Genomic DNA, 14,137 nt, shown 5'->3' with positions numbered 1-14,137 from the left:
GGTGACCTACACTCTGAATGTTCTGAATGCAGACAGAGGACTGAAAGCACTGCTCTGCTGATATGCTCCTCACACTACGTCGGCCATGTAGACATTGTTATAAAGCGTGAGCAACAAAGTAGAATGTATAATTTGTTCATTATTATCACTCCGTTGTGGGAGCGAAAGTCCACAAATTGCAAAGAAGGATCTATACATTTGTGGATGGGGGGGGGGCTTGACCAGTCCTTTCTCAAGTGTTAGGTTTTTCATTTTTTGGCATGGTGACGTCCCCCAGGAGGAAGATGGCATATCTCTTTTTCTGCTGGACTAAGTGTAAAAGCTTTTTGAAGGGCCAAGGAATCTGAATCGAGCCATCGCAATTCACTCCTCCAATACGATGCAGTGCCAGTATTTTCAGCATCAGGGCTGGATCAACATGGCTCTCTCCTATGGTATATTCTCTCATTTTTATGTTATAAAAGATGGAGGCTAAAGTCAAGATAATAGGATGTTAATTCCAGCTATGATATGTCAAGTAAACCCTGAGCAGGAAGTGGTCTAGTTCAAATTCAAATCACGTTACCTAAACTGATGGAGCACAGGGTAGTTTTCCCACCTTATCCATTTCCCACCCTCTTACGTTGGGCACACTTCTGCGAACTCGGCCTTCATTTTGATCCCAACTACACATCTAAATTTATGGTACTGCATCTTGCGCAATTGTGACACTGTCGGGGAACAGACCGTCAGAGATATGGCCAAGGGCTCAAAACAGCCTCTGTGGTAGCACCTGCTATAGTCGGTGTCTCCAGGACTCACACACACACTCACAAGGTGAAAACAATACCAGCGTTGCTGTCCCTGCTGGTTAATGTAACCATCGGAAATCCTTGGAGCCCTTTACGAGTTCCACGTAAAATATATACACACAGAAAATGATATTTTAATGTTCAGTGTGGACAAGGACCTTTGGGCATTTCACTGTCGACAACCTTTCACATCATACTCCTTTTTGTAAGACTTGAAATTAATGAATCCTCCTAGCATTCATTTAGTTTGTTTTTATTTGCTCAAGAGGGACAATGTACATTGATAAACACTTAAAATTAAAATCTAAATGCACCCAATTCCAGCCGCAAAGACTGATTTCCATTTCACACAAGGGCATCAATCAGTTTGCACATTCAAGGTCTCACTCGTTTTTAAAACATCAATACATCACTCAGTAATACATCAAACATCCATGACAGAACCAAAACTATAAAACTATCATTGTGCACAAGTTTGGCTCGACAACAATCATCCCTTAATGTGCTTTTTAAAAGTGATGAAGGTTGGGCACTCCCTAACAGAGCATGGTAAAGTGTTCCAGAGGGTTTGCCGCCTTTGACAGACAGAACCGTCTGACTACATTTTACATGTAATATTTCTTTGAGTTCAGATCGAAGGCAAGGGGCCAAAATGAAAAACTGCTATTGAATTCAGTTGGAGTGACTCCTTTAAGAAATGCATTAATTGGTAAAATTATATCAAAGTTCAGGCCTTACTCTTTGTTGTTATCTACTATAACTGTATGGATGCTGCTTAATGTCATGGTGGAGTCACTACAACGTTTCTTTCTTTGCATACTACATGAACCCGACGTGTTTTGGTTCAGCACAATACAGCAGCTATCAGCGTTCCTGTTTTGAATTAACGAAGAGAAGGAGGAGGGAGGGACCCATAAAATTAAACACTGTTATCAAAGTGCCACACTCCTACCACCCCCATATGTCTCTTGCTCTCTTCTCTGGGTGAATGCTAACCACGCTTAAGAGGCTGATGAAGGAAATAGATAACTTGTGTAGGTTGCAGTGGCCCAGATAAGGGTCTCACGTGGCTGCTTTCCTCCTGTAATTAACTATTGTCAGAGTGATTAATCATCTGTCTGCAGAGGTGAAGTGCAGGAGGCTGTCAGCGACCCGTGAGGTGAAGTGGAGCTAAAAAGAGAGAGAGAGTTTGGAATCAATTGTTTTTTGTTTTTTTTTTAAAGCAGTGCATTAATAAGCGTGCATAACGAAATGAAGCTTCTTGAGAGATTTCAATCCAGATCATATCTTGCTTGTTTTTTGAAGCCACTGAAGCAGATAGGGATTCCAATGTGGGTCTGTTGGTTAGTCAGCCTGCTGATCGGCCAACCAACCACTTTGGTTTTATCCTGAAATATCCCAACAACTATTGAACGGACTGACATTTGTTTACAGACTTCAAGCTGCCTAGAGGAGGAATCCTAGTAAACTTTGTTGGCACCACCAAGAGCAGTGGATCCTGGAGAATTGTGAAACCTATCTTGTGAGTGGTGCTGAGAGAGAAGAGAACAGTTCCAGCTTTCAGGCTAAAAGCTTTATAAATATTAGTGTCACTGTTCACAGGGATTTAGAGAACATGAGTATGAATGGGCTTTAACAACATCTTTTTTAAAGAAAGAGAGGTAGAAGGCATAAAGGTGAGAGGAACAATGTTGTTCTCATTGAAATACTGGCACTAGTGGATTTTCATTTAACTGTTTGGATTTTTTTTTTCCCTAATCCTTTTAAGGTCTGTCTGTCATCATTTCTCTAAGCATTTGAGAAGAGACCAGAATAATAGCCAGTGGTTTGGTGCTGAGAGTGAGCACTAGTGAAGAGGAGAACAAAGAACCCACTGCCAATTTTACAATATCACACCTATTCAGAGAGTTAATGTGGTATTTCAGAGATGTCAGGTTGCTCTCTCTTCCTCTCTCTAATTCTGCCCTCTTCCGTTCCTCACTTATCCCTGTCCATTCTCTCTTTCTTTCTCTCTCTTTCCTACTCTCATCCTCTCCTTTCTCCTTGCTTTGTCCCAGAGATGAGCCTTGACTCGAAGGGCTTTATAAAATCCTTTCAAGCAGCATGTGACAGTGTCTAAAATGTCATTCTCTGATCAGATGTCTCGTAAACAAGTCCCGCCATATAACTTGGTACACTCAACTAAATTAGCTTGTTCAGTTTATACTTCATCTTTCACAAACACCATCACCCAATTAACTCACTTTTTTCTCCTGTTTAAGTTTGACCAAAAAATGTAGTGCATTAGAAAGAAACCCATGCTACTCATCAAGTGGATACAGTGCTTCCTTTCAGACTGATATCTGACTCTAAGTCCAAGAGTTCACCACAGATCACATCTGTCTTTAATTGGACAAAGGTTATGCTGCCTGTCGTCAGTCTCTCAGCAGGAACAGTAGTGCCAGTGAAAACTTTGTTTTACTTTGACACGTAATACATGCAGCGGGAAAAACTCTGCTGTAGGGCTGGGTCTACGGTAGTATCCGTATTGAGATATGAATAGGAAGGTGTTTAGTTTAGCCATGCTAGCGGCATCACTGTAGGGATGACCATGGCAGATGTTTAATGTATTAAACTGCATTCCACTGTTATGCAAAACAAAACTCTACATGCATGTACAACAAGCTGTTCTGACTTGCTTCAAACCATCCATTTGCATAGAACCTTTTTACAAAACAACCTGCAGTGTGATCATTATTGTAATATCTTTATGAAGTGATAATGTTGATACCTGCAGAAGTACACATGGGGAAAACACATAATAGCTGCAGTATGAAAAGACACAGAACCGATACATAAATGATTGTATAGAGGGAATATTACTGTCGGTTTGAAGACGCTTTACATTTGCATGAACATGCAGCAAATCACTACATTTTGTCTACTTCGACCGCAGGAGGAAGTGGACAAAGAGTAACTTTTTCTTTTTAACTTGCTGCTCCCAAAAGTTTAATTAAGTATTTCAAGACAAATTAACAAGTCACCGAAAAATGAAGGTGCTGACTGAGAGGAGTATCTCAATCAACACTATGGCAGTAGAAGTTTTCTAACACCTGGAGGGAAAATTCCCCGTTGCGGTAAATCGGTATCTCTTGTGAATTTGAACAGGTTTTCTTGGCCAGACACTTCCAGGGAGTTTATAATTGAGTTGAGACTCGGGAAATACTCATTAAGACGTTGTCAGTCGCTATATGAGGCCACGCTCAATGTGTTTGGACACCACTGAGATTTCAGGTATTCCAGAGTCCTTTTCTCCTCCAGCTTGAGGGCAAACGTGTGTGTGTGTGTGTGTGTGTGTGTGTGTGTGTGTGTGTGTGTGTGTGTGTTTTCACCTGTGGTTGTATGCAGGGGTTTAAGAAACTCACAGGTCCACTGAGCACCATCTGCCTGCACAATGTTTGATCGAGCTGGAGCTGGTTGTGAGGAACACCCCTGTCCCTCACTATGTGCACAAACTATTGATAGAAGCACCTGTTTACTGTCTCACTTTTTTCACAGTCTCCCCCAGAGCGGTTGCTTGAATGGATGAAGTTTACGATAGAAGGGAAGCACTAGCCTCTCAGCTCAGCTGGTTCTTTCTTCTGTAAATAATGTCCCCTGTAAATGAAAACAGACAGTTGTGAGCATCTAAATTGTTTCCGGTTTTGAGTATATTGGGTATCTTGAGAATTCAGTGTTTGGCCCTAAGTCTTCCGTTATGTTGCTCCTGACCTCAATATGTGAGTTGGGTGAATAGCTTATCATGTCTAGGTGTTGTGATAATTAAAAACGGCCTCAAGGTGTCTACCCATTGATCGTTTGATCCACCCCCGCCTGCCTCAGATGAAATAGATTAGAGCAGTATTTTTGATGAGGAAAAAGTAGAACGCTCACACACTGACGACTGCCACTGGTGCTCAGTTTGACAGACAGACAGCAGAGCAGAGGACTTGCGTACAGCGTAAGGGGATGTTAGGTCACAGCTCTTTGTCAGTAAACCATATCACCAACAATAATCTGGTTGACTGTCGATGGGTGTAGAGATTAGTGGTAGTCAGAGTGTCTAGTAAACATTAATGGAAATGCAATTGAAGGTGATAAATATTCCAAACATTTGTAAACTAGCTTTTATTATTGCCAACCATGAACAGGCATAAATGAAAGCATAAAAATAAATTAATATTACATCACATGCGTTGTTGCACTGCTACTGTTTAAATCCAACTATTGTTGACAAAAAGATGTGTAATTTAAACCTTTCACTTGCAGAGTAAATACTTTTAAAAGGAGCTTGAACAGTTGTCTAATGCGTCTGTAAAACAGGCTGAGCTTGAGGAGTACCTTAGTGGCCATCAAGTGGCTTATAAATGTCCTCCTATAGGCATTTCAGTTAGTGTGCTAAACCAGGGCCAAATGAAAAGCCTGTCAAACAACCAAACAAGGTAAAAAAGAGCATAAATGTCGAAATTATTTCCATCATCTGTTGCATGTAATAACTTAGTTTGATAATTTAGTTTTTTGGTTTGTTTTTAATACAAAACAACAAATGGTAGCCTGATTTTTGTGCATTTTGTGTGTGTGTGCATACCATACCATACTGCTTGTGTGTGTGTGCCTCTCCTCCATGAGAATATTGCATTTACTCAGTGAATCCACAATGCAGACGAGAGCTCCAGCAGCATTTTCAGTGAGACAGAAGGATGAAGTTTATTAAGCATGTGGCAGTTTACACCCACCAGTAGGGAGAAAACACTGCAGCGGATAAATAAATGTTGGCTTTACCAGCCCCTACCTCCTGTTATTTATACACCAGAGTCAACATTTCAATTAAGGATGAATTATGGCAACAAATGATTATCCCTGCTATGACCATTATGAATGCTTTCCTCTCGCTGTATGTATGAGCAGGAATTCTCCAATTGTTATATAGATTACAAATGCTGCAAGGCCAATAATTAATTACATATCTAAATTGGATGTTTGCGCTTCTGGAACAGCTACTTTGTAATCGAGGATGGATTCCTCTCCCTCGCTTGTGTAGGAATGTAAAATCAGCAGACATGGGTGCAGTTTGGGTTTTATTAATACTCATTCGTTCTTCTCCAACATCAAATCAACAACGAAAATATATATGTGAAGATTCTAAAAGCCTTTCAAAGGCCACAAAATCTATAAATGCCTCATTGAGCGCTATGATTTTGCAGATTATGTAAAGGGAAACAGATTGTCTTTTTCGTCAGGGCTGAGAACTCTTGATCTCCGATGCCCCAGAGCATTGTGGAAGATATGTGTAAAAACCAGCTCTAAGCCCCTCTGGAATGGATGAGCTTAAACCGTCCATAGTTTCCTTATATTTGATCCCATACTGCATAGCTTTAAGGAACCTTTTCTCTCTCTTCGACCACCTTATCTGCTCTAACATGTATACAATGTGAATTCCAGACCTTTCCCTCGAGGTGACACAAGTGTTTAATGGGACTTTTAAGACTAGCATGTGAGCGTGAAGGCCCATATTTACACTGAGGATTTTTTTCCAGCCATTATCCAGTCAATTTGATTGTAGAGTCGAGCCTCTCGTGTACTACTATAAAAGATTTTAAGCTTTGTCAAAGGGTCTCATATCATTGTTAAACATGGTGATATGTGTTGGTGTTGTTTTAGATTAATTATTTTATTCACATACATGGCTAATCATTCATCTTTAAATTACTTTGAAAGAGAAGGCTCTGAAACAGATTATCTGAAGATCTTTACTACACATTAGTGTGTGCATGTGTGTATGTACGAGTCCTCCCTGATGCAAAAAATACTACTGCATGGCCTTGATTTTGTCTTTTATTTTGTTAAAGAAGTCTGACTTGCATTGCTTCTTTGTCCTTTGTAAGTACTGTATATAGGCTTCGATAAAGGTTTGAATGAATATATGTACTATCTTTAACTCTGAATCCTTATGTGTTTGTTCTCCAGACACTACCGACCACCACATATGAGTTAGAGATCGTAGCCAAGGACATGGCAGGAAGTGAGGTGGGCCTGATGGGAACAGCCACGGCCACCATTACCATCACAGACAAGAACGACCATGCTCCTGAGTTCACACATCCGCTGGTGAGAAACATTTCTTTTTTTTCTTCGGGACTTCTTCTGAAGGGTGAATGTTCTCCTTATTTCCGTTATTGCTCGAAAATATAGCTTCGACAAATATTATGTTGGTGAAAAATGTTAGAAGACAGGTTCAGTTAGAGCTGACTGCATTTTTTAAGGACATAGGCCACATCAACAGGGCAGATACTTCTTAATAGCAACTTGAACCCAGGTCTGGTGGTTGCCGATGGGCTCTCTAACAAATGAGTCTGATTATGGAGGATTATAATGATTCACTAACAAGGACCACGCTCCTAGTAACTGGTGTTGGTGAAAGGTTTATTCGGAACCATGATTCTTGAGCTGGAGAAGGAAAAGGATGAGGGTAGAGGGGTCGAGGGATGAGGGTTGAGGGTCGAGGGGTGGTGGATGCGGGATGAGGGATAAGGGTCAAGGATAATGGATGGGGGAAGGGATGGGGAATGAGGGAAGAGGGGTAAGAGATGAGGGAAGGGAGTGAGGGATGCGGGGTAAGGGAGGGGAAAAAGGAGGCGGGTTTGGTGCGCCGGTCGAAGCGTGCGTTCTTTGGCGGCGGCGGATGTATGAAAGGTAAGTTAATGATGACCAGCGGCCAAGCTATTTGATGACGTGGTCGGGGATTCCCTGACTTGAAGCGGTGGAGGCAGCGCCGATGCGGAAGGAATGGCCCGAGAACGATTCGGGGCGTATTCCGGATCGTTCTAGGATCCTGGGAAGGTGGTGGTGGAACAAGGCTCTGGTGGCTCCCTTTCCGGTCTCTGTGATGAAGAGAGGGTCTGGTCGTTTAACCGGTTGATCTGAGGTTCAGATAGTCGCGAATGGGCTTGTACGGGCTGAGGAACGAGTCCAGCCGGAAGAGGTGGATGGGTTGGGGTGGACCGTGTTGGTTGTTTTTGCTGTGCTTGAGGAGATGGATGATTGTGTCGGGAGGAAAGACCGAAATGTCCGAAAGGGCCATGTGTCTTGATGGTTGATGGCCGCCGCTCGAGGCGGTGAACTCAGAGCAGCGAAGGAAGCCGAAGGCAAGCAGGAACATGGACTCCAGCGTTTTGTCGACAAAGTGGGACAGGTAACCCAAGCAGAGCGTGTGGATGCAACGGGCGAGGAGATCTGCTGTAAGGGGCGGGGCGACTAGGAGCGGGTCGCGGTTTGGACTTGCAGGGGCCTTTAAGCAGGATGGCTATATGGCAGTGGGCTGAAGCCGGACACGGAGCCCCTAAGGCCAGTTTGGTGAGGAAGTTATGTGGTCTTCGTAGAAGAAGGAGATGCCGTTCCAGGAGGAGAGGAACTGGTGCCACAGTTTGAGCTGAATTTTGGATCGCGGCCGGGGATGCTGGCGGCGGACGATCTTCGGCGACGGAAGGGTTTCCGGTGGTTCGGGACGGGACGGCTGGTAGAGGAAGAGCTCGCCGTCCTAGGCGGTTAGCGTTAGTTGCAGTTCCATCGTGATCCGATGTGGAGACTGAGTCAAGGAGGGATCGGATCGGTTAATTGCCTTTAAGTAGCCAGGTGCGCGGGAGGACAGGTTGCGTGTTGGGCGTGTTCCACGTTACTGAAGTACGTTTCATGGAAACCTCATTTACAGTGATTATGGTCACTGATGTGAACTTTTATCACAAATAGTCACGATACAATATTATCACGTTACTTTAGCCACGATACTATGTATATTATTGCAATTTTAAATATTTTTGCAATGTGCTGAGAGTGATATTGTATATTGGAATGACTAACATTGTAATATTTTGTAATTTTATACCTTATAAATTATGTAGGTTGTCTGTTTTATCTATTAAGATAAAGTGTTCACACTCACTTCAGTACATTTATTCAATGCCTTTAGTGAATAAACAAAAACATATTGTAGTCATCAACTATATGCCATTACTTTGTTTAAGTTATATGATTTGCACAAATCACAATTCAAGTTCAGATTTCGAAAAATCTTGCCATTAGTAATTTTAATGACGTCTTATGAAATGCTTAGAGCTAGTGTTCGGACGTTAAGCAGCTCATAAATCACTCTTTAATATATATATATATATATATATATATATATATATATATATATATATATATATATATATATATATATATATATATATATGTTGCTGAGAGAACATCTTCTTCAAACAACTGGATGTATTTAAGTTTCTAACCGATACTACATTTTTCAAGATTACATATGAACACATAGTAACATAGTATCATAGTGACATTATAATTACTTTCGTCCAATACTAATTTTTAAATTTTTAATTTTTGAACAAACCCCAATGTAAGCAATTAGAACCTTATGAGACATATGGTTCTTCTCCATTATAACAGCTGTTGCGATCAACATGATTAACATTACTAGCTCATTACATTACGAGCGCTCCTCCTCACAGTGTATCAATTATCCGACCAGCTATTAGAAAGTATTCATGTTGATCTCTAAAATGTTTCCAGCAAGCTTCAGGTGAGTGGCAAGACTCTCTCAAACACACTAAACAAACCGGCACACAAGTTACATGTAGAAGATTTTACTGCACACACAAACATGTCTCAATACAAGAATTAGGATCCCATATGGTTAAAAAAACATTTCTTATATAACCACAGTTATCACCGAATCACACCGACACCCCTTTTTTGTAATATTATTAGTTTATATAATAATAATAAAAGATTGATACTGTGCATTTGTGTCTTGATACAATATTCACACACAGAATATCCTGATACCATGCCGTATGAATTTTTCCCTCACCCCTAATTTTGCAGATTAAAAGCAAACATCTTTAGTCCACTCAGATTGTAGTTGCACATCTCCATTACAATCACTGCCCCAACAGACGAGACGTCATGCACAGAATGATGATAATTCTCAAATAAAATTGTTTTAAAAATCATAAATATTTCATTGATAAGCCCAGAGGGTCATCAATGTTCCCAGGTACACCCACCTCAGTTCCATACCTTAAAATATTTTCAGCCAAATAATTTATTGTTTCAATCCAAAGCCAATTGTTTTTTTTTTACTACATTCCAAGGATTTGATTAACTGTTGGGGGAAGTTACCTCTTGCCTCATAATCTTCAATAGACTGGTTGTAGATATTGCAACAAAGCCCATTGTGGGTCTTTAAGCCATTCTGTGCAGCTTCAGATGCCAGTTCAGAGTACTCTGTCTTTTTATTTTTCCCATTGTACTGTCAATTATACAATGCAAGTCATCTGTTGTGGACCTCAAGACCATGTCTGGGTGGTGTGTTGCAGTCCCACAATATATTTTTATTCCATTCCACGTTTTCTAGTCCTGAGCAGCCTCCAGAATATTTCCATCCATTGATATTATATGGTGCTTTTTACATTGGCCTGCTGGTACAAATGGTGTCGAGGGAACCATTTCCTGCTGAAGTTTGGAGGAAAGCATTTGTGGTGATTTACTTTTGTTCCATGATTGATGACAGCTGTTTGACAGCTCGGCTATGCCGCCAAATTTAACGCCCTTGGGCGAGGCTCAGTGCATCCTGTTAAAATATGCCTTAGTGATGCAGGTGCCTGGCAAAAGGGACGAGCAGGATCGTTTCCAAAAGACAGCTTCAGGTTTTGGGGCATAGGTGGAAGGTCTTAAGTGGCTCTGATGACAAGATTTTGCTGATCTTCACCTCACTCATCTTGGGCAGCTGATGTAAAAATACATTAAAAACAGCAATTGTGGGTATAAAATTGGTGGGACGTCAACAGGAACAAGTCTAGGTTTGTCTTTCAGCTCATTGATGTGGAGGGTTCTGATGTGTCCTCCACCCTACTCTTTTGACACTTTCAAAGATCTGCTTTTTTCTTTTGTGAAGGGTGCTGATGCCCTGCAGAATGTGGGTTTCTTCCTGCCGCTGAGTTTAATCTGACTGATTTGACCTTCCCCTTGACAGAATCTGTTCAATGCAGAGCCCTGGGTTGGACCTTTTATACTTGACACATTTTAAAACCACAAGTTGATGTTACTTTAGTCCAGCTACACTTACAGGTCTGAAGAGAGTTTAAAGCTACTATTTATTTATTTTTTATATATCGCCACTGTTTCAAAGGTTGTATTCAAGCCAGATTTGTTCCCAGGAGATCAGTCAGAGAGTCCGCTTGCATCAGGCTCTTGTGCTCTAATAAGATGGAGCCTGCTGTTACGTATAGCTAGCTACTAATAGCTCTGTTGGGGTGTAATTCCTGTCAGCTGTCCTTCCAAGCTATCACACAGTCTTGTTGTATTTAAGTTATGTCAAATCATACCATACCATACTAAACTGTTGCTCTGAGTTTCTATCACAGAAATACTGTTTTCATTTGCTAAAGCTACAACTTCTGCTTTGACATTCTTATTACATTCAGTAATATGCTGCTGTCAATGACACATTTAGTTCTCTTTGACTCAGCAGAGTACTTTTAATGTAAAACAACTATGCAGGAAGTGTTACGTTTCATTGACAGTAGCTTATCATTGGTCTAAATAACAGCAAAGTAGATGCAATTGGTGGTAATTAGTGAGTGTGGGTAGTCATTGTGTTTGAAAAAGAAAGTCAGAGGAACAGATTGCATGACATGACTTTGTTGTTGTACAGATGGAATTAGTGCCATGAAGATGTACTGGATTCCAAATGTATCAGGACTTCAGGTAAACACATTATCAGAAAACAATGCAAAGAGCAAACTGAAATAGGATGCATAAACCTCGAGGCTACTCTTTTTTCTATACACGTGTTTTCACCCACTGACGGACTTATCTAACTCACTGTGACCTTTTACGTTGTCATTTAAAACACATCTCTGTCCTTGGCTTGTAAAAGTGAAGCTCAGAAAATGTCCAGTCCCGATCACAGTGTGTATATGTGTGTAGAGAACATGTATCAGTGTAAATGGGCGGTATGGGTGCAGAGGAAAGATAAGGGAATCTGGGCGAGGGAGTGGGAGTAGATGTGTTGTGGTTCAGTGATGGTTTGTTTAGTCAGCAATGCCTTAGGCATTAGAGAAAAGCTAACAGACTAAACCGGTGCCTGGCAGTCACGCCATAAAATAAAACGTAGATGTACAAAAAACATAGAAAATAGTACACAATAAATTTAACCTATTGGCCGTTTATGCGACCTCATGATAAATTTGTCAAAAGCCGCTGCCAAAGCTGTTTTCTTTTCCGTCTTCATCCTTCCTTCTCACCTCTGGGGCTGAAAAAAGAATAAGCCCTAGTAAAAAAAAAGACCCTCCATGTGCCTCAAGGTGCAGTTGTAACATTGACTTGTGTTGTTCATAATGGAAACGCCGACAGCTGTCGTCAGGTTTTGAGACACACCCCGCTTTGCCCCAACCAAACCAACCCTCAAGCCCTCCCATGATGCATTGAGGTGTCAGGGGAGCTTGTAAGGAGCACAGCACAGATGTGAAACGTTACAGCTCAGAGGGCGCGGCAGGGCCGTGCGGAGAGCACCATGTTCGTGTCACAGTTAATGTTCTCATTTCTCACTAGGAAGAGATCCGTTTAGCAGCACAGAGAAATGGAGCTTTTGTTTGAAGGCGCTAAGCTCCCCGTATAAATCCTCTGCCCTCCACTCTCCCTGACCGCTTCCTACTTGCTCATGAATCTTCCCTGACCTCTCAGATGACCGCCATCTTCTTGTGAGTGTGTTGCGAGTGTGTATCTGCGGCAGCTCTCAAGCTTTCACTTTATAAATTATTCACTAAATATTCAAGTCTTTTCATAGAACTTTCCAAAATCCCTTTCTTCAGAAGAATCTTGTCTTTTTCAGAAGACTCCACCTCCTGCAGACAAAATATACGCTTGAAAAATCTTCTGCCCGCTTGTGTGCAGGACTCAAGCAGAGAAAGATAGTAGGAAGGATAAAAGATGAGTAGAAAGAAATCCAACGCAGAAGAATACAGACAGAGAGTAAGAGAAAAAAAAGCAAATGAATGTTCAGGAGATGTGTTCTTCCCTGTTATTATTCATTAAATCCAGTCTAGTTGGATTTTACAAGTTGACATTTTGTTTGAATTCAGCAAACATAATCCCCACGTAGGGTGCCTCTGTTTTTCCTTAGACTTACCTACCACAGCTCTATGCGCAGAGACAGCTCTTCGTAACGATTGAAGTCTTTGCCTCGGACCACCACTCCACTTGTGCGTACATCTTCAGATCAGCCAGCAGGGAATCTGTTCTCCTTTTCCTCCCTAATTCATCTTTCCGCATTGAAGTCACTGAAGTTCTACTTCATGTAAAAGAATTATAAAACAAGTGAGCATCAGTTTCATGCTTTGAAAATGAATAATAATCAGGCGGGATGGGGCGGGGGGGGGGAGCTGAGAACCTGAAGATTAATTGGGGATGCAGCTCAGTGTGTCAATTATCTTCGAAGCGTAAAGTTGAAAAAAATGTTGTTTTGTTGAGGAGCCTCTTTAAATGTTGTCAGTTTAGGGTGTTTAATGAAAGTATATGATGGCAACAACTCCCATGCTCGTTTATGTCTCATACATCAAATTAAAAAAGTTCCCTGGACCAACAGAGGGGATGAGGGATTGGCAGTTATGTACAGACATTTACACTCATAATGCTCATTGATCAATGTGATGTCCCATTTGAGGAAAGACAACTGAAGTCAGAACAACGACTCAGAATATATAGAAGGATTTCTAAAAACAGTAAAGAAATTCTCATTTGAGTTTGATTTGAAAGCAGCTCTTCAGAAGTGAAAAGCTGCTAAAAGTGCAATACAACGTCACTGATGCATTATTGAAATATGAACATATTGAGAATGCTAAAAGCCTTTCATAAAAGATATCAGAATTAGTTAAACAGCAAGCCAAACTGCCAGTTCTTTTCTCCTGACTACGTTCTTTTAAAGGATGGATGATTCAGCGTAATCTATCTTCCATTTTTAAGATCATAAGCTAAGGTATCCTTTCTTACTATGAAATTTATTACATTTTGCTTCAGTAGGGGATTTGGCTCTGACCTGATTAATTTTTATAGCGAGGGGTCTAATCCTGTTTTTATGAAGAGGAGAAAAGATAGTATGGAATTCCTCTGTAGCGCTGTCATCTGAAAGGCCATGTGTAAAGTATGCTCCTGTAACGAAGATTAATATTTCTCCAGTTGTATTTGTTCTGCCAATCAAAACGGGGTAATATGATCTCAGTGTGTTTACTCTTAGTCTCCGGCGCACTGTGTGTGGGATATGG

General features: G+C 41.1%; 1 protein-coding gene and 1 long non-coding RNA gene across 2 annotated transcripts in view; both read left to right on the top strand.

Annotated features, from left to right (window-relative positions):
* Nucleotides 1-14,137, top strand: part of cdh13 (cadherin 13, H-cadherin (heart)) — a 314,444-nt gene that overhangs the window by 237,805 nt on the left and 62,502 nt on the right. The window contains exon 9 of the mRNA XM_068603602.1: nucleotides 6,777-6,917. Within this exon, the coding sequence (XP_068459703.1) occupies nucleotides 6,777-6,917 (141 nt within the window). The remainder of the gene's footprint in view (nucleotides 1-6,776; nucleotides 6,918-14,137) is intronic.
* On the top strand, nucleotides 2,137-2,685 carry LOC137804396 (uncharacterized). Its single transcript, XR_011080129.1, has 3 exons — nucleotides 2,137-2,313; nucleotides 2,394-2,467; nucleotides 2,560-2,685. It is a non-coding gene; the product is annotated as an uncharacterized lncRNA (long non-coding RNA).

This window comes from Clinocottus analis, unplaced genomic scaffold (assembly GCF_023055335.1).
Source record: "Clinocottus analis isolate CAN_PGR_092001 unplaced genomic scaffold, fCliAna1.0.p SCAF_6, whole genome shotgun sequence".
In the NCBI taxonomy this organism is placed as follows: domain Eukaryota; kingdom Metazoa; phylum Chordata; class Actinopteri; order Perciformes; family Cottidae; genus Clinocottus; species Clinocottus analis.
This window is presented reverse-complemented; position numbering and strand designations above follow the sequence as displayed.